Source organism: Dreissena polymorpha, chromosome 3 (assembly GCF_020536995.1).
Source record: "Dreissena polymorpha isolate Duluth1 chromosome 3, UMN_Dpol_1.0, whole genome shotgun sequence".
Lineage (NCBI taxonomy): Eukaryota > Metazoa > Mollusca > Bivalvia > Myida > Dreissenidae > Dreissena > Dreissena polymorpha.
This window is the reverse complement of record NC_068357.1, coordinates 147,170,751-147,196,682: the sequence shown is the minus strand read 5'-3', so window position 1 is coordinate 147,196,682 and position 25,932 is coordinate 147,170,751. Positions and strand designations below refer to the sequence as shown.

The 25,932-nt window shown below is 34.2% G+C and overlaps 1 protein-coding gene, 1 long non-coding RNA gene and 18 other non-coding genes across 20 annotated transcripts; all 20 read right to left on the bottom strand.

Moving 5' to 3' along the window:
* Positions 1-249: 249 nt before the first annotated feature.
* LOC127871884 (inhibitor of apoptosis protein-like) lies at positions 250-4,513 on the bottom strand. The gene is made up of 8 exons (XM_052415147.1): positions 4,485-4,513; positions 4,068-4,225; positions 3,335-3,404; positions 2,983-3,120; positions 1,974-2,149; positions 1,568-1,736; positions 1,330-1,455; positions 250-973 (listed from the first exon to the last, which is right to left on the bottom strand). Exons 4-8 carry the CDS (start codon positions 3,059-3,061, stop codon positions 783-785), a joined length of 741 nt encoding a protein of 246 aa, XP_052271107.1. The 5' UTR covers positions 3,062-3,120; positions 3,335-3,404; positions 4,068-4,225; positions 4,485-4,513; the 3' UTR covers positions 250-782.
* On the bottom strand, positions 4,511-9,088 carry LOC127871885 (uncharacterized). The gene is made up of 4 exons (XR_008045596.1): positions 8,867-9,088; positions 5,744-5,831; positions 4,768-4,891; positions 4,511-4,575 (listed from the first exon to the last, which is right to left on the bottom strand). It is a non-coding gene; the product is annotated as an uncharacterized LOC127871885 (long non-coding RNA).
* Positions 9,089-16,199: 7,111 nt separating this feature from the next.
* Trnai-aau (transfer RNA isoleucine (anticodon AAU)) lies at positions 16,200-16,272 on the bottom strand. The gene has a single exon. It is a non-coding gene; the product is annotated as a tRNA-Ile (tRNA).
* A 439-nt stretch (positions 16,273-16,711) lies between these two features.
* Positions 16,712-16,784, bottom strand: Trnai-aau (transfer RNA isoleucine (anticodon AAU)). Its single transcript has one exon. It is a non-coding gene; the product is annotated as a tRNA-Ile (tRNA).
* Positions 16,785-17,495: 711 nt separating this feature from the next.
* Positions 17,496-17,568, bottom strand: Trnai-aau (transfer RNA isoleucine (anticodon AAU)). Its single transcript has one exon. It is a non-coding gene; the product is annotated as a tRNA-Ile (tRNA).
* Positions 17,569-18,272: 704 nt separating this feature from the next.
* On the bottom strand, positions 18,273-18,345 carry Trnai-aau (transfer RNA isoleucine (anticodon AAU)). Its single transcript has one exon. It is a non-coding gene; the product is annotated as a tRNA-Ile (tRNA).
* Positions 18,346-18,538: 193 nt separating this feature from the next.
* Positions 18,539-18,611, bottom strand: Trnai-aau (transfer RNA isoleucine (anticodon AAU)). The gene has a single exon. It is a non-coding gene; the product is annotated as a tRNA-Ile (tRNA).
* Positions 18,612-18,796: 185 nt separating this feature from the next.
* Trnai-aau (transfer RNA isoleucine (anticodon AAU)) lies at positions 18,797-18,869 on the bottom strand. The gene has a single exon. It is a non-coding gene; the product is annotated as a tRNA-Ile (tRNA).
* Positions 18,870-19,056: 187 nt separating this feature from the next.
* On the bottom strand, positions 19,057-19,129 carry Trnai-aau (transfer RNA isoleucine (anticodon AAU)). Its single transcript has one exon. It is a non-coding gene; the product is annotated as a tRNA-Ile (tRNA).
* Positions 19,130-19,321: 192 nt separating this feature from the next.
* On the bottom strand, positions 19,322-19,394 carry Trnai-aau (transfer RNA isoleucine (anticodon AAU)). Its single transcript has one exon. It is a non-coding gene; the product is annotated as a tRNA-Ile (tRNA).
* A 185-nt stretch (positions 19,395-19,579) lies between these two features.
* Positions 19,580-19,652, bottom strand: Trnai-aau (transfer RNA isoleucine (anticodon AAU)). Its single transcript has one exon. It is a non-coding gene; the product is annotated as a tRNA-Ile (tRNA).
* A 443-nt stretch (positions 19,653-20,095) lies between these two features.
* Positions 20,096-20,168, bottom strand: Trnai-aau (transfer RNA isoleucine (anticodon AAU)). The gene has a single exon. It is a non-coding gene; the product is annotated as a tRNA-Ile (tRNA).
* Positions 20,169-20,361: 193 nt separating this feature from the next.
* Positions 20,362-20,434, bottom strand: Trnai-aau (transfer RNA isoleucine (anticodon AAU)). The gene has a single exon. It is a non-coding gene; the product is annotated as a tRNA-Ile (tRNA).
* Positions 20,435-20,619: 185 nt separating this feature from the next.
* Positions 20,620-20,692, bottom strand: Trnai-aau (transfer RNA isoleucine (anticodon AAU)). The gene has a single exon. It is a non-coding gene; the product is annotated as a tRNA-Ile (tRNA).
* A 185-nt stretch (positions 20,693-20,877) lies between these two features.
* Trnai-aau (transfer RNA isoleucine (anticodon AAU)) lies at positions 20,878-20,950 on the bottom strand. The gene has a single exon. It is a non-coding gene; the product is annotated as a tRNA-Ile (tRNA).
* Positions 20,951-21,900: 950 nt separating this feature from the next.
* Trnai-aau (transfer RNA isoleucine (anticodon AAU)) lies at positions 21,901-21,973 on the bottom strand. Its single transcript has one exon. It is a non-coding gene; the product is annotated as a tRNA-Ile (tRNA).
* A 440-nt stretch (positions 21,974-22,413) lies between these two features.
* Trnai-aau (transfer RNA isoleucine (anticodon AAU)) lies at positions 22,414-22,486 on the bottom strand. The gene has a single exon. It is a non-coding gene; the product is annotated as a tRNA-Ile (tRNA).
* A 196-nt stretch (positions 22,487-22,682) lies between these two features.
* On the bottom strand, positions 22,683-22,755 carry Trnai-aau (transfer RNA isoleucine (anticodon AAU)). The gene has a single exon. It is a non-coding gene; the product is annotated as a tRNA-Ile (tRNA).
* A 182-nt stretch (positions 22,756-22,937) lies between these two features.
* Trnai-aau (transfer RNA isoleucine (anticodon AAU)) lies at positions 22,938-23,010 on the bottom strand. The gene has a single exon. It is a non-coding gene; the product is annotated as a tRNA-Ile (tRNA).
* A 192-nt stretch (positions 23,011-23,202) lies between these two features.
* Positions 23,203-23,275, bottom strand: Trnai-aau (transfer RNA isoleucine (anticodon AAU)). Its single transcript has one exon. It is a non-coding gene; the product is annotated as a tRNA-Ile (tRNA).
* Positions 23,276-25,932: the final 2,657 nt, after the last annotated feature.

The following is a 25,932-nucleotide window of genomic DNA, read 5'->3' as shown; positions in this document are numbered from 1 at the left end:
GTATATAGTAATCGATTCTTCATCTTTATCACCGCTACACTTGGTGGCCTTTAAGCAAGGATAAAACGACTTTTTCTTCAAATGATTCTGCACAGTAATCCCAACGTTCGTGTTTCATTCCGTCCATCCGAAATTGCATCCGTCAGTTTTCTCGTTCGAAGAAAAACTCAGTAAATGAATGAATTCAAATGAGATTTCATATAATAATTAAGGGCTTTTGGAGGAATTGCACAATTTAAGAACCATAACTCTTTCTTCTGAATTTATTGCCTTTCAGTCAACAGTTCATGTGCAGAGAATAACTCACTTAGTATTGAAGATATTTACAAAACACTGTATACATAGATGACAGACCTTGAGAGAATATAAGATCCAAAAACTTATCGTTATGAATATTTTTAGAATTGTTTAGGTAAAAATAAATTGTGCAAAAGCTTTAGCTGTCAATACATATTTTTTAATAATAATTCATAAACAATCATGCACACGCATTAAAAAAAATAAATAATAAAACGTGCCTGTTGTCCCAAACTTGACGGTCATGATAATATTTTGGGGAAAGAAATATTTTGGGTGGGTATTCGGCTCTTACAGTGACAGCGCTTGTAAATGTGTAATTAAGACTCACGTAATATTAAGATCACGTTACACACAGTGTTCTTACAAATAAATAAATATACAAAAGTTCAAAATATATTGATTAAATATTTAAAAAGCTTAGTTTTTTTGAAGCCTTAAAAGCTCTCATTATATATCGAGATATCATAATGACAGAACACAGTTCATATCATATATGTGCGAACCCTTTCCTTAATTGTTCTGTTACAGTCTGGACATCTGTCGCTGTGTTCTGTGCAGTCCAAACAATACTTGTGATGGGTGCAGGGTAGAAACAATGCGTTCACTGGGTTGTTGTGGCACAAATGGCACATTAGCATACTCTTTAATCGTTGGTTTTCTTCCAGTAATCGTTCTGCAAAGAAAAAAGTGATACAACAATCTACATTTATTTACATATCAAAGGATATTGGATCATCAGGAAAAACTACCAGATGATCACATGTGTCATAGTTTTTGTTTTAATGATTTGTAGTTTTAATAAGTTTTTACAATATCAGCGCTTACAAAAAAGCTGGCTTCGTGGTTAGAGTATTGAGCGGCTGAGGATTGTTGTCACATGACGTAAACACGTGAAACCATAGCCTTGATGAAATTCAGAAACTGTAACGTGTATCTTAATGTATAGACTTTGCACACTTAACTTTTACTGTAAAACCAATTAAATGAATACACAAAACACGATTAGAACTTTTAATGTATATGCCCGACCTGTTGGAAATGTACCTCCCGGATCTGGTGGTACGTGTGTTTCCTTTAAGTTTTTTTCTAGCTGTCTTCTCTCATTCATAACCTCCAGCCGAATTATTATATCATCAACATCTGGGTGAGTAATGCCTGAAACAGTGCAAAATATGAGTGTGTTTAATTGTCGTAATTATAATGCCTAACAATTTCAAGAAAAAAAAAACTCAAAAAAGAACCATAACAGCATTTAAACAACATTTACCTTGATGGGCAAGTTCAAAAAGGGCAGTTTTTACATCTTCAATAGAAAACCCCATGTCCTGAACTAGAAGTTCTCTATTTTTTTCCGCTAGTATTTCAATTTTCGCATCGTCGATTTTTAAAGCAGCCATAGCACCACTCGGTTCGTCTTGAAGAATTGATCCATTTTCCTGCAATAAACTTCCAATATTATAAATGCATTTCACAACTAGAAACGTTTTATTTCTTATTACGCTGTGTTATTAAAGTAAGAAGAAACCTAACGTATTATTCTGTCAATATCCCCCTTAGTAATCTAAACATGATTTGTATTATCCTACAAAGAGCATACTTAAAATCATAAAAAAAACACTATTTTTATTTACAAGCATATCTTTTTAATATAATTCTATTAACAAAAAACACACTTCTAAGGCCTGATCGGCAGAAAGTTGGACGAGGTTGATAAACTCGTCGCCCTTGATTTCTCTTGCATAAAGACACGCCGGGAACCACCGACAGTGTTCTATCCAAGGATCATCTCCTGGTTCCCATTTTCTCAAGCCGCCGTCACACGCGAAGCAGCGACAATGATCATCAACACCTAGCCATGAGGAAAATGTTGTAAATATGACAATCTAGACAAATTGAATACCTTAGTTTGAGTGTGCATGATTATTACAAACGTTTAGTTGAAAACATCGTTAGCCATTGTAACATTTTTATTCGAAGTAAAACGAACGTATAAATTGTGAACTTCTATTTATCAGAGCGGGTTTGATGTACCGATACAGTCATTTGATGAGATTTGGTTGTGTTCACATAAAATCTTTTTTAATTACTACACTATATCACAATAGCGCAACACACAACAACATTTTCTTCGTAACATACCATAAAATAAACATAAAGATACTAAACGCATGTCAAAGGCACAAGATCAAATGACATAACAGATTTTTTAGTTAAATAGACAAACAGGGAATAAACTAAATTAAATTATTTTTTGAAAGCAAAACAAAACCTATGAATGGTGCCGTTGTGATGAAAATTGTGATCGTTAGCGACGTTATCAGTATTTACCTATTTAGTATATTGCAAATACTGTTGTTAACAATTTATTTTGATTGACCAAATTTGCCGATTAGTACGCCTATGGCGATTTCTACATACAAATTATGTTTCTTTTCTACATACAAATTATGTTTTTGACTTTTTAACAAAAGTTCAATGACATTGTCGTGCGCCAATTACCATTTAGTGACCTCATCCTAATTCATTAATTTACTTTCATTATTAAAATGTAAAATTGTTTCAAAATTTAACATTTCAGCGTTTGTTGTGTTACTGATAAGGATATTCTGTTCCGGTTAATGTCTACAGTATTCTGGCACAGCATCAGTATTGTTCTCAAATTTACTGCAAGGCTATAACTACCTGTGTAGTACATCCCTGCCTCGGCCAGCTGTTCTGGTCTCTGGGACAAATGTTGAGGCCAATTTGTAAAAGTATCCATGCGAGATTTAAGCGTTCGGAACCCCTCGTGCTTTGCTCTGTAGTTTGAGACTTGCCGACCTAGAACATGATTATTATTATGTATTAACCACTACGGTGTTTCATGTGCAATATGTTATGTTTTTTTTACCAGTGCAAGTGTAATGTATGAAACATAATAACCACAATACATTCAAAAATGACTTGTAGGAATTCATCAATCATATTGTTGATTTTATACATCACTGTGCGTTAAAATGGTACTGTTTTACTTACGTATTGAAACGCTTTATACCTTGTTGCCTTTGAAACAGGGCACGCTGCCTTCGCCTGATCTCTTCAGGATCCTGCGTTACGAATATTTGCTAGAATGAATATACAATAAATTTCAGTTATATCATGTTTCGCGAACATACGTGTGTATGTCAACTAAACACTTTCAGATGAGTTGTTCACACTTGATCATTTAAGTGGTGCCGACAAAATCTGGATGTGTATACTTGAGTTACCCTTTGAAACCGTTATCCTTAAGCAATAGTGTCATTTATCTTGCACATACAATCGTCAAGCAGCTAAGCTGTTCGCATGTCAAATTCCAAATTGTACTTTTCATTCGTTTACGCGTAAACATATAGCGTGTCATATTATTGTACCACGGGCTTTCCGCAGTATGTTTAGAATGGAAAAAGTCCAGATTAAAATCAATCGGATCCAACATGGATTTCTCAATTTATTTAACGACTAAATATGTGATGTTTTGTATCATTTTGATGTCATTCTAGAAATATTTACCAGTGTACAGTTTTTATGCGATAAACTGTATCAGTGTGAAAAACGTAAAATACTCTTGAAAGTTTACATGGAAAATATATGGAAGACTATAACTTAAATAAATCGATCTGTGAAAAAAATCCCGACTTTTTTTTTTTTTACAGTATTCCTATTGCGACATGTTTTAGTAATAATTATTGAAATGTTACACTCATGTTAAATTAAAGCGAGGATGATAAACATATGGAGAGTTTTACTTTATATTTTTCTAAGGCTTCTAGACTTCCAAAGTGGTCCAGCAGGAACGGACACTTTTCGGAATGTTTTGTGTGTTCCAACAGCGGATTGTCCGTGTCAGAGAAGTCTTTCAGGCCAACTCCACAGCAGAAACACCGCACGAGGTCGTAACTGTGACCTTGCATAAACAGCATGCATATTAATATTAGCACATGTTTAGTAAGCGACCATAAATCCAAAGTCCTAATGTAAATCGGTCAAAGTTTCCAGTACATTCAAGTTTGCAAAAAAATCTTATTTATTTATTGTCTGTCTGTCCGTCTGTCTGTCTGTCTGTCTGTCTGCCTTCCTGCCTGTCCGTCCGTCCGTCTGTCCGTCCGTCTGTATGTCTTCTTTGACACGCTTTTTGTATTTATAAATTTTATTAACTGTATTACCGGTGTAAAAGAATCCAGCGTCACATAGTGCTACTCCGCGGTATGATTCCAATCTGTATTGTATCTCCTCGAACTCTGGATATTTGGCTCTCTATTAAAAGAAATGAAAAATGCCAATAATAAAAAAGCATTTACATAATGTCCGAAGTAGTTTTCTGAATTAAAACACAAACACATTTTTGGATGAAGTGCGTGGAAGTCCAAAAAGTCTTGTTAACGATGAACGGATTCTTGAATAATAAGAACAGACAATTTCTTATATATTGACATTTTAGATCTATACCTCAAAATTAATGCGGTTATTATTTTGCTCGTGTCGTGTGTCTGAATGCATTTGTCCACTACGATCCGTTAGTTGCTCTGTAGGGATTTCATCCTCTCTGTCATCGGTGACTTGGATGGGAAGCCTTTCATCAAAAGGAGGCGGGATAAACGTTAAAGAACCAGGGAAAAATAATTCAAGCCGCTGAACTTCTCCAAAACCATTTGTTTCATGAGTCTGGCATATATCATCAAACCTGATTATAGGGATTTTACTAGTACGAATGCGTTTTCCAACGAACTGAAATCCGCATCTATACAGTACAAACATTGCCGAAACTCATTTGTGCATGCTAGAAACTTATCTGTCAGATGCATGTGCTCTGTGAAATTTAGCTTTTTTTTTAAAACGAAGGCAGTGAGGGCAGTGCATATATGTTCCTTTTGCTGGCATACAAGAGCGGGAAAGCGTCCAAGCTACATTTTATACCGAACGCATATAAACCATCTAGAATCCTTGATGTATCTGTACCGGTGGATTTATTTTTAATCCTTTGCGTAAATGAATTTTGAAAACATAAAGTCGTCAAAGTTATCACTTAAAATGACTGAAACTGATAATAAAGCACGTACATTAGCAAAAAAATTAATCATACAAGTCCGAAAATGTGCAAATATACAATGTTGCTATTCGACACTTACTTTTAAAACAAGTGTTCTATAAAATAAATGCGTATATAGTTACATTCATACCTCATATATAACATACTTCTATGAATTTTAACACACTCAATCCATGTTAATATCATACTTATAAATATTAACCACTTTTCATCATTTCGAATCTTCTTATCCAAAATTATATGTAATTGTCGATGAACCATTTATTTGGATAAGTTATGATAATAATTCAACGAAAGTTATATAGCTACACCACAATCGCGGAATCGCTATATTTATTATTTACTTTAAGTACTTATATACAAAATTTGTATTACCTAAAACGGTGCATTTGTCTCAAAGCGTCATCAGGGGTTCCGATATTGGTATGTGTCGCAGATTCCATCTCTTATGCTCCACTTTTTACTTTCCGTGCGACAAAAAGTAAAGGAAATAATGACTTCTAAATTCTTCAAAATAATTTTTACACAAAAAAAATGTTGCACCACACCTTGAAATAGTTTAGTGTTATAATCAGTGTTATAATGTCTATTTTTAGGTCTCTCTGGTTATGACAAAATTACATAAAAAAGATTGAGCTTTAAAGATAATATAAATAATAATTCTAATAATAATAAAAAAAAAATAATAATATATAATACTGCAATTAAAAATTAACTTAATGCCAACTTAAGGAGTAACTTTACGGACACTTACAATCATTAATACAACTCATTCTCTTAATGTCTTGAAGTTTTTTCACATTATTAAAAAATTACACTTTTTAATAAAAATACATCCTGACACGAAGGTTATAGCACATACAAAATGAGAGACACAAAACAAATCACCAAGATACAAACTAAATATGTTTAAATAACACGATGATCAGGTTGATATTGACCAGTGTTATAATGTAAACGATGAAAACAAAATGTTTAACATTGAAAAAGCACTAACACAAAAAAAATAGATAAGAGGCATCCATTAAGTCTTCTGACGTTGCCAAATAAAGTGAACGTTATATAAATGAAAGTTCTGTATTTTGCACATGACAGGCTAAATTGGGATCCCAATATTTCAACATATCTAATTTTAGCACGATATCCACTACTAATATCGGATAAATATTTATTGGATTTTTATTATGATTGAATGGGAGTTATTATCATTATTCATAGATAAACATATATGCTTATAAAATAAATCGACGAAGCTTCAATATTTTGACAGATATGCTCGTGGCTAGTTCACAACTGTCAGTCTCATAAATAAATGTCATTTATGAGTAACACGCACATGTGATTATTTGACGCAATAACAGAGCTGCGTTTCATTCTAAATTATTAATGGTCAGTGTTCTATTGAGTCGTTGAATATATTAATCAAATTGAACTTCTCTTAACATTGCACTAGCAAAATCCATTATATTGCCTCATAGACATAACATTTAAAGTTACATCTCGTTTCGATCGTCGTAATTTGGAAGTTATTAATCGACAAAAGATATTGGTTTCAAATTTTAATTTTTGTCCATTCATCTCATAGACTTTGTAGTACATAAAGCGATGATTTATTGACTTACAAAATATACCCCGTGCAAATTATTTTTCAGTAGAAAACTGGTAATTAAAATACCATTCTACATCTAAGAAAGAATTTTAATTAATTCAAATGTATTTTTTTGTTTATTTTATTATATAGTTTCAAATCGGTACATAAACCGCACATTAAATAAATCTTTTTTTCTACATCGCGTTCTTTCATCTGTTCAAGATATTCTGATAATATTTAATGCGAGTTCTTGGATTTAAAAAAAACCACGCATTTATTGCGCATGACATTTTATTGCGCAAGTATTTAAAACGTTTTAAAAAAACAACGATAATACGTGTATGTTTGAATATAACATTTACAATGTATACAAAGTGCTCACGATCTGTGGCGCCTGTGATATATTCCATAAAATGCTTCTGCGATCACTAATGTTAAAGCGTTTTCTTCCGGCTATTTACAATTAAAACATAACTGCGAAATAGCATATGTATATCTTTCACGATAGTGCTGCTACTAAAAATAGGGATCAGAGCATTGGTCACTGTTAATGCTGTCATACCTATTCTTAGTTATAATACATGGATGATAAATGACGATTCCGAACGGTGTGCAAGAGTGTTGAATTATTGCAAATACTGATGCATTGTTCAATTTAAATATAATAATAATAATTTGTATTATTATTAATATCATTATTATTATTAGTAGTAGCAGTAGTAGTAGTAGTAGTAGTTGTTGTTGTTGTTGTAGTAGTAGAAGTAGTAGTAGTAGTAGTATAATTTTGATAATAAATATAATGAATGTTATTATCAATAACATTTTAATATAATTATTATGAATATTATTTGCAATAGAAGAAGTAGAAGTAGAAGTACAAATGGTTGTATTATGAATTGTTCTGAATTAATAATAATAACTATTATTATTATTATTATGTTTATTATGTTTATTATTACCATCATCTTTATTAAATGCTTGCATCATGAAAGCAATATACACTTTATGATCCAGTGAATTAAAGTACGTTCTGTGTGATTTCCAATTGCGGATGTCATTTTCGTTCAAAAACAATAATGTATGCCTCAATAAATCAAACTATGTACATCGTGCTTTAAAATTACGGATGTACTGTTTGTTCAGAAGCAACAGTACACAGTTGATACACAAAAGTCTGCTTCAGCATATATATTGTTACACCGACTATTAATATGAAGCCAAAATGCATTATGTCACGCAAACACAAACAATAACCCAAACATAAACCCGCTTTGACTTTCTATAGCTGATAATGGTCGACATATATACGCTGACCATCGACCAAGTAGACAATTTCCACAAGTAAACAGACACAATTTGTGATATTTCGATGACGAAGAACTACGAAGACGGTTACGAATCTTTAGGACACGCATCGAAGAACTAGAACAAATGATAGGACATAGACTACAATGACCTACCAGAGGCATACAGCCATTGAAACCGCGGCAAAAGATCTATCGTTTATGTTTATGCTTCGGAGTGCTTCCTTTAATTGACAGGGGATGCTTTTGGGGTAGATGTTGCCACGGTGTCAAGGGGTGTGACGGTAGTGACTGACGCTTTATTCGACCTTAAAGACAGGACAATACGCTTCCCGACCTAAATTAACGAACTTAAGGACGCACATAATCCTTTCTTCTTATTTTTTTTTTTTGGGGGGGGGGGGGGGGGGGGGGTATGCCGTGTGTGATCGGATACACTCAAATTAGAATGCTTTCTCAGGTTGGAGAACACGAACCGACTTTTATTTTTTAATGTTAGCTATGAGTAGAATAAAAATCTCATCGAAAGTAATAAATATTAATGAATTTGTTTCACAACTAAAGTACCAAACAAGACAATAAACATTCGGAATAATATCTTACCTCTATTTATGTTATAAAGTCCGCTTATAATCCATGCAACAAAATAACAGATGATTATGCATTCAGGCATATAATGATATATTTAAACTGGTTAAATAAATGTCTCATGTCATCGTATTAATGCTACGAGAAATATTGAAATGTGTTATGACCTGTATACTGGATAAACGTTCCACTTCGTCACTCGCGCTACGTCATGAACTCTACATAACTGCTGTTCAATTTCACCGGAGCAATTTATCAAATAATAGTAATATGTAAAACCGGTTATGTTTGCAGATTTCAGCATAGAACGTAAACTATTGTTTTATCTTGAGCAATATTTTAAGGCCTGTTAAATTATTTTATTGCAAAAGAAAAGAATTCTATGTAAATATAATTTATCAAAGAATGGCAAACGTGCCATGCCATACTCGATAAGTATATTTGGTAAATAAGAGTGTACAGTATAGTTCGTGCCGTTGTTGTTAAGAACCGGGATATGTCAATTTATAATGCAGTTATGAAACCACAACTAAAACCAAAATTAGAAAAAATCACATTGTACGACGATAAAGTATATGTTGCATCAGTTTCAAAAACAAAAGCATTTCTTTGAACAATAGGCGTACATGCAATTAACGCTCTCGCAGTTGGAACACTCTGGACCCAACCGGCTATTTATTGCATAAGGTAGTCTTTACGGAGAATCCGGAGATGGACGAAGTGTTACGATTGGCAGTTGGAAGTGTCAATGATTCCCCTTTCCGTCGGTTAAATTACACTATGTGCGATTTTGTAACTTTGCGTTCAAACGCTTTTATACAATCAACTTACATTACTGGTTACTATACCTGAATATCCGAAAAGTTACCAATGTTTAAAAGAAACATATGTATAATTTTTACCAGCGTTTATAATGACGGATGCATAGCCGTTGGAGAATACTTCAATTAAGCCCAGAATATTGTGGGTGAAATATATAGTAATACGCTGACAAAGACTACTGATGTGTTTGTTGTGAAGGACAAATATGAGAGAATTGTATCGACTATTTTATATCGGATTCTTTTATTACTAACGCCACTATTTGAAAACGTATAATTGAATGCATATTGCCGTTCAGGTGGTAAAAATCTATCAATAGCAGTGAAAATTCACAAATCAAAACGTGAAAAAGCAGTGCCCTAAGTGCGGAATTGATGCTCGCTTCATTACCGTTTTTCCATCTCATTCAGTGGGAAGCAAACTTCGGAATCATAATGTGAAAACTGCAGATACTTTAAGCTGAAACAGGGAAATCTTTACGCAAAAATATTATTTAGAACCCGATGCATTTGCAATATGTATTGATGATTATGTATCAATCCAGTCAGCCGGAAACATTGATCTGGCGATTTTATGTGTGTTGATGATATAGCGTCTGTTTACTTGCCACGTCACTTTTGAAAAAGGTTTATTTCATATATGTTAGAAACAAATATATTCGTATGCAACTGCAAATTAAAAACTTGTTTACAGCTTGTGAGAAGATTTATGGTTACCGGATAAAATGTAACATGCTAATATTTACTTACCGAGAAATACATTAGTTGACCAATATACTTCAATATCACGCCATCTACAAAATACTCTTCTCTTGTTGGCTGTTTGACGTCACATGCTGACCCCATGGTAACGTAGTTTTTGACCGCACTTGGCAAAGACATGGCCTAGATATTGTCGATATCTTGCACAAAATGAGGCCTCTAAATGACGGTGTGCTAAAAGTGTACGATTATGAGGTTGTTAATTGTTGTTTTTGAAGTGACCTAGTGTTTGACCCCACTTGACCCATATTTTAATGCCGATATGTTTAGAACAGGTCAGATTTCTGCGCGGAGCTAAGTTGCATTCACTAGCCATTTTTAGCTCGACTATTCACCTTCAAGTCCGAGCTACAGTACTCACCAAAATTTCTGCGTCTGCGTATTGTTCTGGTTAAAGTAAACGTGAAACTTCTCCATAACAACTGTTTCTTCTACGTTTCTCAACTGAAACTTAATAAGTGTTCGAGGTCAAATTGTACGTGAGGTCACTGACCAAGGTCCATAACAAGGTCCATTTAACTCTTTCCTCTTACCTCAATTTAGCAGAATAATGTCACTTTTTGCACTTAGAAGATTAGGGTTAACGTTTACCGTGCAACTAATCCACACCTCTATACCTACAGCAGATATTAGCATAAAACTTAACATACGTGTTCATTGTCTTTATGAACGATCAATGACCAAGAACTATTATTGTGAGCAGCTTTTAGCAGGATTATGTTACCTTTTTAACTTATAAAAGTCCGGTTAAGAATTGCATTCTAGATGAAATTTAGCATAAGGTTTGTCTGCAACATGTACACATCTCAGTAACTACTTTGAATATTCAACTGCAACTCCACGCGTTTTTTAGAGGTCATTTATATGATGTGACTGACCAAGTTCCAAAAAGATGACTTGTAATTTAACATTAGTGTCTCCCTCTTTGTATTTAGTCATTTAATGTGAAACTGTTTGCGTGCAACTACTCAACATCACTATATCTATTACATATATTGATAGTACAAATGGGACCAGGGTCTCATAATCAACGACTTACAAATAACTATAACCATGATCAGCCTTACGAAAGATTTTGAACACCTTTGTACTGATTCAATCAGTTGTTAGTGCGACAGAAAATGACATATACCCGACATTTAGGTGCAAAGTAAATGTTTAAGTGTTTTGTTTGAGGGAAAATGCTTCTGAAGAAGAATCTAAATGGTGCCGGGCTGGGATTTTTTTTTTTAGAAATCTACCGGTAATATGGCGTCATTGATGGCCGGCGTTTTCAGCAGTTTAAGGTATGTGCGCTTACATGGTAATTATAACATATCCATGATTTTGGATCTGTTCACTCTAAAATAGAAATGCGCTATGCATGCTTGTTAAGGTTTTGAAGTGAATCAATCGAAATAAACTTCTAGCTAACACGCAAATTAAAATTCCATTCCACTTCATTGAATCGGAATTTCATGCTATACAAACTGAACTTATTGTATTTCTGAATGGCATTTTGTAAAGGCCGTTTAATATTATCCACTAAAAACCCTTAAATGTATCATTTGACCTTTACAATCAGGGATGACATAACGAAACTATAACTAAATACAAATATACTGCATAATACACTAGGTGCGGACATCATATACACATATTCGTTACGCACAAATGATTTACACCCGTTTGATTTACATCGGGTAAGCATGGGCTACGCAAATGAATTAATTATACTTCTCAATTATGTTATGCTCCTTATAAATTAACCCTTTACCAATAAGATACGTATTTTGACGCATGTGTAGTCCCTTACAAAGTTACATTTAATTAAAGACCTTTCTTACTGGATTCAAGTCTTAAAGGCTTCATTTCCAACATTTAGATACTGATGAGCAGCAAACAGCATACAACCTGAACAGACTGCGAGTTTTCACTTTGCTTTTTATGGGGGAACGGGTTATCTAACAGTTTACACACGTTACTTCCATTTGATAAGTGAAACGTGTTTAAAGATCAGTTGTGAGATCAGTGGAAAATAGAAAATAGCTCATGGAAAATAGTGGATTGGAAGTGCTGCTTGAGTCAACAATTTCTGGAATCTCCTAAATGGGAAGAAATATCTACAGAACGACGGGCATTACGGATAATGACAGAGTAATTCAATGAAAATAATTTTCAGAAATTTGATGATCTAGAAATGTTTTGTAATACTATAGCATCTACCAGTCGAACGTCTACAATGTAAATTGAGGGTTGATTATTTGATTAAGGCAATAACTTCTAATAATGTTGTATGTTCGAGCAGAAAGAGGAGGTGATTGTCCGCTGCACTGGGCATCAGTTAAGCTCATTATATCATACTTCTTTGCCGCTGCACACCAAAAACTACGCGAGATACGTCCTCTATTATCTAAGGCCAATGGAGAAATGCCCGAAAGCGAACAAGACAAGTTCTTAAATAGTGAGCATCTCATTAGACATGTTCCGGTGGTAGGGAATGCAATACGGAGCGACATGTTCATAGAAACAACTTGTAGGAGATATGGCCATTGCAAGACGGGAATTACAGATTCAACACTTAAACCTGAAATTCTGAAGTATTTGAGTTTGAGCCTGCATATTTGCAGTAGGATTGACGAAGATATGAGAGCAATTAGCAGTGCGAATTAATTAGACACTGCTGACAGCACAGCGAAAAACAGCGGGGGAAGATTAATGCAGATGCGAAGGATAAATTAAGCAGGTATTCGGGGAACGTTGCCAGACGTTGAATCCAAGCACGCATCCACCCAGTCTAGTGGATACTGTGACTGGAACACAGATCTACATAGAAACATATGTGTGTATTGGTAGCTCTTTGGATGCGTTGTGCTGGCCGCTTTACGAGTGTTACTCCATAAAATTGATTAACAATCCATTTTTTAAAATTAAAATTTGGAAATTAAAGGCCTATACATGTAGTATTAAACATAAATAAACCATAGAGTAAGAATGGGGTGGATCTGCGCTAGAAGGGTTTCTCAAAATTCAAGGCCATTTAGCCAAAGCTAAAGTATTTTCGTTGACATACAGCTTGTGCTTACACTTTAATCATCTGAAATGACAAACAAATTTAATGGAAACACATGCCATGTGACGCTATTTACTGACGTCATTCACCAAGCAACCAAAATAAAAAAATAAAAAATAAGGCCAGTGTAGGGATTGAACCAACAACCACTATACAACTTTTGTGATTTGTTCTAAATAGTGTATGTGTACAACTGAAATTATCTTTCACAATTCTGCAAATAACCAAAATCAACCGACCGCTAATATAATCTGGCCTCACATATTGAAAATGGCTCTATACATCTATTGATATATGTTTGTTAATACAAATGTAGTTCATATGTCCAACTGATATTATCTGACGCCATTGAGGAGCGAAAGTCAAAATGTATTGCCTGTGTTTCGATCGAACCCACGACATTCTCATTATTAGCACGACGCACTAAACTTAGCTAAAAGGCCACTTCAACAATCAGGTCTCACATATTGAATATGAGACTATACAAAGATTGGAATATGAGTCGTAATAGTTCGTAAGTACAACTGATATTATCCGAGGCTATTTTTCAAACAACCAAAATCAAAATATATTGTATCGTGTGATGATAGACCCAATGCTGTGCCAAGTGTACTAACAGGCCACTTATACAATCTGGTATTATACATTAAATATAACACTAAAAACTAGTGTAGTGTTTTGTATATATAATTCATGTGTTAAATTCATATTTTTCTGACGCCATTGAAACAACGAAAGTTAAAATATCGTGCCAATGTCGGGATCGAATATACGACGCTCGCTTTATAAAAACGACGCTGTGCAAACTGAGTTAACATGATACATATTCAAACTTGTCTAAAATATTGAATATGCCACTTTTCAACTTTGGCACAATGTGTCTTAATACTTAATATGCCCAACTGATATTATCTGACGAAATTCTGCAAACGACCAAAATCAAAATATCCGGCCAGTGTGGTGATCGAACCCTTGACATTTGCGTTATTAGCATGACGCTCTGCCAAGTCAACTAACCGACCACGTATACAATCTATTCTCACATAGTGGATATGACACTACACATTTATTGTATGCCTTAAAGGGGCCTTTTCACGTTTGGGTAAATTGACAAAATTGAAAAAAGTTGTTTCAGATTCGCAAATTTTCGTTTTAGTTATAATAATTGTGAGGAAACAGTAATACTGAACATTTACCATGCTCTAAAATAGCCATTATATGCATCTTTGAACGATTTAAAAACCTGAAAATTATAAATCGTTGCAACGCGAAACGAATTAATAATTTGGAGAGTTCTGTTGTCGTTATTTTTTTGTGAAACTACGAGGGTTGCTTATATAAAGTATAAAATACATCTATTATTGTATGAGAAAGGATGGTCGAGTGGTCTAAGTCGTTTTTACTTTAAGGACTTCAGGGGTCAGTGGTTCGAGCACTGCTGAGGTTACCTTTTTTAAAATTTTATTCTTGAAATTTTACTGGAGCTTTTTAGATTCATGTTTACATTTATCAATATAAAGCATTTAATGGCAACTTCAAAACATGCAAAAATCTGTGAAAAGGTCCCTTGAAAAGTTCAAATGTCCAAATGATATTATCTGACGCAATTCTGCAAACAACAACAATCAAAATATCTAGCAAGTGTGGTGATCGAATCCGTAACATTGCGTTATTAGAACGACGCTTTGCCGACTACTTATACAAATGAGTTCTACATATTTAAAATGACGCCATTGAACTATTGTTTAATGTGTATTCATAGTTCATATGTACAACTGATATTTGCTGAAAATTAAAGTCTTTAAGACTTAGTTATGACAATATATAGCTTTTGAAAAATGTGTCATATTATTTATTTTGTCCAGTTGATAATACCAAATCATGAAATGCCATTCAAAAAGGAACCAAAATAATACAAACTTGACCATTGGGGAGATCGAACTCACGACACTCGTGTTATAAGCATGACGCTCTGTCAACTGAGCTAAACGGCCACTGCATAGCCAGATTAAATTGTTAAATATAACTCTCTTTAGCTATAGAGTATCTGACAAGTGTTGGTCTTTAAGATTTCATAAGGACAATATACAGACATAGTAATATGTGTCCTATTCTTTATTTTGTCCAGTTGATAATAACTAATGCCATTCTAAAAAGAACCAAAATAATAAAAACTTGTTGGCCAAGGGGGGGGGGGGGGGGTCAAACCCACGACATTCGCGTTATTAGCACGACGCTCTGCCAACTGAGCTAAACGGCCGCTGCATAGTGCAGATTAAATTGTTAAATATACCCATGTTTAGCTATAGAGTATCTGGCCAGTGCGGGTATTTAAGACCTCATTATGACAATAATTATAAAGCTAGTGTAATATGCGTCATATTCTTTATTTGATTCAGTTGATAATAACTATAGCCATTCTAAAAAGAACCAAAATAATAAAAACTTGGCAATTGGGGGGATCGAACCCAAGACATTCGCTTTATAAGCACGACGTTCTACAAACTGAGCTAAACGGCCACTGCACAATGTGGATTAAATTAATAAAGATAACTATGTTTTTCTATTATGTACAATTGTATCTGGCCAGTGTGGGTTTTTAAGACTTAGTTATGGCAATATACGGCTTGTGTTATATGTGTCCAATGATTGTTATTGTGTCCAGTTGGTAATTACTGACGGCATTCTAAAAAGAACCAAAATTATAAAAACTTGGCCATTGGGGGGATCGAACCCACGACATTCGCGTTATTAGCACGACGCTCTGCCAACTGAGCTAAACGGCCACTGCACAATGTTGATGTAATTGTTAAACATAATAATATTTTGCTATAGAGTATGTGACCACTGTGGGTCTTAAAAACTTAGTTATGACAATATAAAGCTTGTGTAATATGCGTCCTATTAGTATTTTGGTCCTGTTGATAATACCTTATGCCATTCTAAAATAACCCAAAATAATAAAAAACTTGGCTATTGGGGGTATGTAACCCACGATATTCGCGTTATTAGCACGACGCTCTGCCAACTGAGCTTAACGGCCACTGCATAATGTAGATGTAATTGTTAAACATAACTATGTTTTGCTATTGTGAATGTGACCAGTGAAGGTCTTTAAAACTTAGTTATGACAATATAAAGCTTGTGTAATATGCGTCGTATTAGTTTTTGGGCCTGTTGATAATACCTTATGCCATTCTAAAATGAACCCAAATAATAAAAACTTGGCCATTGGGGGTATGGAACCCACGACATTCGCGTTATTAGCACGACGCTCTGCCAACTGAACTAAACGGCCACTGCAGAGTTCAGATTAAATTGTTAAATATACATCTGTTAAGCTATAAAGTATCTGGCAAGTGTGGGTCTTTAAAACTTAGTTATGACAATATAAAGCTTGTGTAATATGCGTCCTATTCGTTTTTGGTCCTGTTGATAATACCTTATGCCATTCTAAAATAAACCAAAATAATAAAAGAAACTTGGCCGTTGGGGGTATGGAAACCACGATATTCGCGTTATTAGCACGACGCTCTGCCAACTGAGCTTAACGGCCACTGCATAATGTAGATGTAATTGTTAAACATAACTATGATTTGCTATTGTGAATGTGACCAGTGTAGGTCTTTAAAACTTAGTTATGACAATACAATATAAAGCTTGTGTAATATACGTCGTATTAGTTTTTGGGCCTGTTGATAATACCTTATGCCATTCTAAAATGAACCCAAATAATAAAAACTTGGCCATTGAAGAGATCGAACCCACGACATTCGCGTTATTAGCACGACGCTCTGCCAACTGAGCTAAACGGTCACTGCATAATGTGGATTAAATTGTTAAAGATAACTATGTTTTTCTATTATGCACAATTGTCTCTGGCGAGTCTGGTTTTTTTAGACTTAGTTATGGCAATATTCGGCTTGTGTTATATGTGTCCTATGATTGTTATTGTGTCCAGTTGGAAATAACTAATGCCATTCCAAAAAGAAACAAAAATATAAAAACTTGGCCATTGGGGGGATCGAACCCACGACATTCGCGTTATTAGCACGACGCTCTGCCAACTGAGCTAATCGGCCACTGCAGAGTGCAGATTAAATTGTTAAATATACCTCTGTTAAGCTATAAAGTATCTAGCAAGTGTGGGTCTTTAAAACTTAGTTAAGACAATATAAAGCTTGTGTTATATGTGTCCTATTATTTTTATTGTGTCCAGTAGGAAATAACTAATGCCATTCAAAAAAGAACCAAAATTATAAAAAGTTGGCCATTGGGGTATCAATCCCACGACATTCGCGTTATTATCACGACGCTCTGCCAACTGAGCTAAACGGGCACTGCATAATGTTGATGTAATTGTTAAACATAACAATATTTTGCTATAGAGTATGTGACCCGTGTTGGTCTTTAAAACTTAGTTATGACAATATAAAGCTTGTGTAATATGCGTCCTATTAAGTTTTTAGGTCCTGTTGATAATACCTTATGCCATTTTAAAATAAACCAAAATAATAAAAAAAACTTGGCCATTGGGGGTATGGAACCCACGACATTCGCGTTATTAGCACGACGCTCTGCCAAATGAGCTTAACGGCCACTGCATAATGTAAATGTTATTGTTAAACATAACTATGTTTTGCTATTGTGAATGTGACCAGTGAAGGTCTTTAAAACTTAGTTATGACAATACAATATAAAGCTTGTGTAATATACGTCGTATTAGTTTTTGGGCCTGTTGATAATACCTTATGCCATTCTAAAATGAACCCAAATAATAAAAATTTGGCCATTGGGGGGATCGAACCCACGACATTCGCGTTATTAGCACGACGCTCTGCCAACTGAGCTAAACGGACACTGTATAATGTGGATTAAATTGTTAAAGATAACTATGTTTTTGTATTATGCACAATTGTCTCTGGCGAGTCTGGGTTTTTTAGACTTAGTTATGGCAATATACGGCTTGTGTTATATGTGTCCTATGATTGTTATTGTGTCCAGTTGGAAATAACTAATGCCATTCCAAAAAGAAACAAAAATATAAAAACTTGTCCATTGGGGGGATCGAACCCACGACATTCGCGTTATTAGCACGACGCTCTACCAACTGAGCTAAACGGCCACTGCAGAGTGCAGATTAAATTGTTAAATATACATCTGTTAAGCTATAAAGTATCTGGCAAGTGTGGGTCTTTAAAACTTAGTTAAGACAATATACAGCTTGTGTTATATGTGTCCTATTATTTTTATTGTGTCCAGTAGGAAATAACTAATGCCATTCAAAAAAGAACCAAAATTATAAAAAGTTGGCCATTGGGGGGATCGAACCCACGACATTCGCGTTATTAGCACGACGCTCTGCCAACTGAGCTAAACGGCAACTGTATAATGTTGATGTAATTGTTAAACATAACAATATTTTGCTATAGAGTATGTGACCCGTGTTGGTCTTTAAAACTTAGTTATGACAATATAAAGCTTGTGTAATATGCGTCCTATTAAGTTTTTAGGTCCTGTTGATAATACCTTATGCCATTTTAAAATAAACCAAAATAATAAAAAAAACTTGGCCATTGTGGGTATGGAACCCACGACATTCGCGTTATTAGCACGACGCTCTGCCAACTGAGCTAAACGGACACTGTATAATGTGGATTAAATTGTGAAAGATAACAATGTTTTTGTATTATGTACAATTGTATCTGACCAGTGTGGGTTGTTCGGCTTAGTTATGGCAATATACGGCTTGTGTTATATGTGTCCTATGATTGTTATTGTGTCCAGTTGGTAATAACTAACGGCATTCTAAAAAGAACCAAAATTATAAAAACTTGGCCATTGGGGGGATCGAACCCACGACATTCGCGTTATTAGCACGACTCTCTGCCAACTGAGCTAAACGGCCACTGCAGAGTGCAGATTAAATTGTAAAATATACCTCTGTTAAGCTATAAAGTATCTGGCAAGTGTGAGTCTTTAAAACTTAGTTAAGACAATATACAGCTTGTGTTAAATGTGTCCTATTATTTTTATTGTTTCCAGTTGGAAATAACTCATGCCATTCAAAAAAGAACCAAAAATATAAAAACTTGGCCATTGGGGGGATCGAACCCACGACATTCGCGTTATTAGCACGACGCTCTGCCAACTGAGCTAAACGGCCACTGCAGAGTGCAGATTAAATTGTTAAATATACCTCTGTTAAGCTATAAAGTATCTGGCAAGTGTGGGTCTTTAAAACTTAGTTATGACAATATAAAGCTTGTGTAATATGCGTCCTTTTAGTTTTTTGGTCCTGTTGATAATACCTTATGCCATTCTAAAATAAACCAAAAGAATTTAAAAAAAACTTTGCCATTTGGGTAATGGAACCCACGACATTCGCGTTATTAGCACGACGCTCTGCCAACTGAGCTTAACGGCCACTGCATAATGTAGATGTAATTGTTAAACATAACTATGTTTTGCTATTGTGAATTAGACCAGTGTAGGTCTTTAAAACTTAGTTATGACAATATAAAGCTTGTGTAATATGCGTCCTATTAGTTTTTGGGCCTGTTGATAATACCTTATGACATTCAAAAATGAACCCAAATAATAAAAACTTGGCAATTGGGGGGATCGAACCCACGACATTCGCGTTATTAGCACGACGCTCTGCAAACTGAGCTAAACGGCCACTGCATAATATGGATTAAAATGTTAAAGATAACTATGTTTTTCTATTATGTACAATTGTATCTGGCCAGTCTGGGTTTTTTCGGCTTAGTTATGGCAATATACGGCTTTTGTTATATGTGTCCTATGAGTGTCATTGTGTCCAGTTGGTAATAACTAACGGCATTCTAAAAAGAACCCAAATTATAAAAACTTGGCCATTGGGGGGATCGAACCCACGACATTCGCGTTATTAGCACGACGCTCTGCCAACTGAGCTAAACGGCCACTGCAGAGTGCATATTAAATTGTTAAATATACCTCTGTTAAGCTATAAAGTATCTGGCAAGTGTGGGTCTTTAAAACTTAGTTAAGACAATATACAGCTTGTGTTATATGTGTCCTATTATTTTTATTGTGTCCAGTTGGAAATAACTAATGCCATTCAAAAAAGAACCAAAAATATAAAAACTTGGCCATTGGGGGGATCGAACCCACGACATTCGCGTTATTAGCACGACGCTCTGCCAACTGAGCTAAACGGCCACTGCAGAGTGCAGATTAAATTGTTAAATATACCTCTGTTAAGCTATAAAGTATCTGGCAAGTGTGGGTCTTTAAAACTTAGTTAAGACAATATACAGCTTGTGTTATATGTGTCCTATTATTTTTATTGTGTCCAGTTGGAAATAACTAATGCCATTCAAAAAAGAACCAAAAATATAAAAACTTGGCCATTGGGGGGATCGAACCCACGACATTCGCGTTATTAGCACGACGCTGTGCCAACTGAGCTAAACGGCCACTGCATAATGTTGATGTAATTGTTAAACATAACAATATTTTGCTATAGAGTATGTGACCCGTATTGGTCTTTAAAACTTTGTTATGACAATATAAATCTTGTGTAATATGCGTCCTATTAAGTTTTTTGGTCCTGTTGATAATACCTTATGCCATTCTAAAATTAACCAAAAATAATTAAAAAAAACTTGGCCATTGGGGGTATGGAACCCACGACATTCGCGTTATTAGCACGACGCTCTGCCAACTGAGCTTAAAGGGGCCTTTTCACAGATTTTGGCATTTTTTAAACTTATTCATTAAATGATTTATATTGATAAATGTAAACATTGGATCGTAAAAGCTCCAGTAAAAAATCAAGAAAAAAAGGAAAAGAACATTGCCCGGAGCAGGTTTCGAACCAGTGACCCCTGGAGTCCTGCCAGAGTCCTGAAGTAAAAACGCTTTAACCTACTGAGCTATTCCGCCGAGTACACATTCTTGACGTAGTTTATACCTTATATAAGCAATCTTCGTAGTTTCACAAAATTTAACGACAAAAACAGAACTCTCCAAATTATTCAATCGTTTCGCGTTGCAACGCTTTATAATTTTTAGGTTTTAAAATCGTCAAAAGATGCATATAATGGCTATATAAGAGCATGGTTAATGTTCAGTATTACTGTTTCTTCACAAATATCATAACTAAAACGAAAACTTACGAATTTGAAACAACTTTTTTTCAATTTTGTCAATTTACCAAAGCGTGAAAAGATCCCTTTAACGGCCACTGCATAATGTAGATGTAATTGTTAAACATAACTATGTTTTGCTCTTGTGAATGTGGCCAGTGTAGGTCTTTAAAACTTAGTTATGACAATATAAAGCTTGTGTAATATGCGTCGTATTAGTTTTTGGGCCTGTTGATAATACCTTATGCCATTCTAAAATGAACCCAAATAATAAAAACTTGGCCATTGGGGGGATCGAACCCACGACATTCGCGTTATTAGCACGACGCTCTGCCAACTGAGCTAAACGGCCACTGCATAAAGATGTAATTGTTAAACATAACAATATTTTGCTATAGAGTATGTGACCCGTGTTGGTCTTTAAAACTTAGTTATGACAATATAAAGCTTGTGTAATATGCGTCCTATTAAGTTTTTTGGTCCTGTTGATAATACCTTATGCCATTCTAAAATAAACCAAAATAATAAAAAAAAACTTGGCCATTGGAGGTATGGAACCCACGACATTCGCGTTATTAGCACGACGCTCTGCCAACTGAGCTTAACGGCCACTGCATAATGTAGATGTAATTGTTAAACATAACTATGTTTTGCTATTGTGAATGTGACCAGTGTAGGTCTTTAAAACTTAGTTATGACAATATAAAGCTTGTGTAATATGCGTCGTATTAGTTTTTGGGCCTGTTGATAATACCTTATGCCATTCTAAAATGAACCCAAATAATAAAAACTTGGCCATTGGGGGGATCGAACCCACGACATTCGCGTTATTAGCACGACGCTCTGCCAACTGAGCTAAACGGCCACTGCATAATGTAGATTAAATTGTGAAAGATAACTATGTTTTGTATTATGTACAATTGTATCTGCTCAGTGTGGATTTATTAGACTTAGTTATGGCAATATACGGCTTGTGTTATATGTGTCCTATGATTGTTATTGTGTCCAGTTGATAATAACTAACGGCATTCTAAAAAGAACCAAAATTATATAAAAAAACTTGGCCATTGGGGGGATCGAACCCACGACATTCGCGTTATTAGCATGACGCTCTGCCAACTGAGCTTAACGGCCACTGCATAATGTAGATGTAATTGTTAAACATAACTATGTTTTGCTATTGTGAATGTGACCAGTGTAGGTCTTTAAAAGTTAGTTATGACAATATAAAGCTTGTGTAATATGCGTCGTATTAGTTTTTGGGCCTGTTGATAATACCTTATACCATTCTAAAATGAACCCAAATAATAAAAACTTGGCCATTGGGGGAATCGAACCCACGACATTCGCGTTATTAGCACGACGCTCTGCCAACTGAGCTAAACGGCCACTGCATAATGTAGATTAAATTGTTAAAGATAACTATGTTTTGTATTATGTACAATTGTATCTGCTCAGTGTGGATTTTTTAGACTTAGTTATGGCAATATACGGCTTGTGTTATATGTGTCCTATGATTGTTATTGTGTCCAGTTGGAAATAACTAATGCCATTCAAAAAAGAAACAAAAATATAAAAACTTGGCCATTGGGGGGATCGAACCCACGACATTCGCGTTATTAGCACGACGCTCTGCCAACTGAGCTAAACGGCCACTGCAGAGTGCAGATTAAATTGTTAAATATACCTCTGTTAAGCTATAAAGTATCTGGCAAGTGTGGGTCTTTAAAACTTTTTTTTTAATTCAATATCATACATACAATGTAAACATGTATATGATCATACAACATAGTGATTTACAAAGCAATAAAGTTCAGACATGTTTTACAAGATATGCTAATATATATTTATTTTTTTAGAGAGAAAAGAAAAGCACAACGGAGGAATAGTTATGAAAAATGATGTGTTGTATAAAGTCGGAAGAAAGCATACTGGACTTGTGTTTTTTGTTTTATATTCACAACGATCTTGTTAGATTGAAAAATAAAATTAAAAAAATAAAAATAAACAAAACTATTTTAGAGAGATAAACTAACATTAGAGTGAAATGTATATAAGTGGACAAAACATTATGAGAATTTAATCCGATTCCATTTTTGTTCAAAGATTTGTAATGTGTCATTACTGAGGGCTATTTCTTTCTCAATCTGGATTTTTAGTTTAAGACTAGCGACAAAGCAATTAAAATTTGGTACTTGTTTTTTGTACTTCATGTTTAAGATAAAATATTTCATCAATATAACCATAAAATTCACAATATTATTACAGTCTATTGATTTCAATGAGTTAATTCCGAAACTTACATTTAAGAAATATAGTTTAACGTTTAGTTGATGTTGTTCAAGAAAAGATATTAATTGATTCCAAATAGGCTGTATGTGTTTGCACTCCCAAAAAAGATGTTCTATAGTTTCAATGTTTTCACTGCAGAAGTCACACAGATTTGAGTTAGATAATTTGCATTTATAGAGATATTTATTTGTAGCTATAATTCTATGGATGTATTTATATTGAAAATTTCTCAGTGTGCTTTCAATAGTTGCTTTATATGGCATGGTAAATATGTGTTTCCAATTAAGTTCATTTTCTCCAAAATGGACTTGCCATTTATTTTGGATTTTGGAGTTTTCTGTAGGGTTTTTAATGTGTAGTGTGTAAAATATTTTATTTGTTTTGTTTTTTCTTCCAAGTATGTTTTCTACAAATGTTGTTTGAGTACATGGTGTATTATTTGTATTGATTTCAGATTTAATGTGTATGGGTATGCTTTTGATAAGTGTGTAGTACTTCAGAAAATGATTTGAAGATGTTCCGTATATGTAGCATATATTATCAAAAGAGTAGAAATCCTTAATTCTGTAGTCATATAATTGGTCGACATACTTAATGCTTCGTTCAAACCAGTCTTTATAGAAGAACGTCTTATTGTTTGAAGTTATGTCTTTATTGTTCCATAAAATTGTTTTACTGCTGGTTTGGGTTTCTAAGTTATGAGTGACATCACTCCATGCTGATAGAACATCAGACAGAAATATGTTTTCGTTTGCAATTTCATGTAAGATAGTATTGCTGATGTTACATTTAAAGATTAAGGATCACCATATTTTTTTAGGATTTTCTGGTAGAATAATTTCCATTTACTCGTATTGGTATTATCTAGGTATCTTTTAACCCAGCTGCATTTGATTGCATTCAAGAATGAGTCAATGTTCGTTAATTGGATACCTCCATTTTCTACAGATTGAATTAACTGAGTTCTTTTTATTTTTTCAGGCTTACCGTCCCATATGAAATTAAATATTGCTGATTTTATATCGTTAATAACATCATTTGGTGGATTTGGGAGAACTGTTAAAACATATATTAATTTAGGAAGTGCAAACGTTTTCAATACTGTGTTTTTTTCCGATTAGTGTAAGTTTACGATGATGCCATGATTTTAAGCAGTTTTTAAAATTCTGTAATTTAGGTAGTATGTTTTTAAGAACTGTATCCTTTTCATTATTTGTGAAAGTAATTCCTAACGTTGTGGCTTCTTCGGATGTCCAATTAAATTTCATTTCTTTTTTATATTGAACATTACTTTGTTTTAATTTACCTACTCGAAGCACAGTACATTTACTTTTGTTTAGTTTAAGACCCGATGTCATTCCGTAAAGGGTTAGCGACTCTATTAGGTTATGGAAAGAATCGTAATTGTCATTTAAAAAATAAGTTGCATCGTCAGCAAATAGGGATTGTTTGATTTCTTCGTCAGGTTCTAGTGATATGCCTTTTATGTGTTTATTTGATTGGATGTGATGTGATAGATACTCGATGCAAATAATAAATAGCGATGATGAGAGTGGACATCCTTGTCGAACCCCTCGTTCGATGTTAAAACTGTTCGAAAAGAAGCCATTGTTAATGATTATACTGTTAATATCGGTATAGAATAGTTTGACCCATTGAATGAGACTTTCACCAAATTTCATATTTTCTAAGCAAGAGAACATAAATGAATGATCAAGCGAATCGAATGCCTTTTCAAAGTCTGCAAAGAATATTAGACCAGGATTATTTGAATTGTTGAAATAGTTAATGCATTCTTGGATAAGACGAACGTTTTCACCAATGTAACGTCCTTTTATGAAACCAGATTGAGATTTTGAAATGATTGATGGTAATATTTTTTTTATTCTGTTTGCTATACTTTTTGTTGCAATTTTATAATCATTGTTTAGTAAACTAATAGGGCGCCAGTTTGATAAGGATTCAAAGTTTTTTCCGGGTTTTGGAATAAGTGATATAATACCTTGTTTTTGTAGCGTA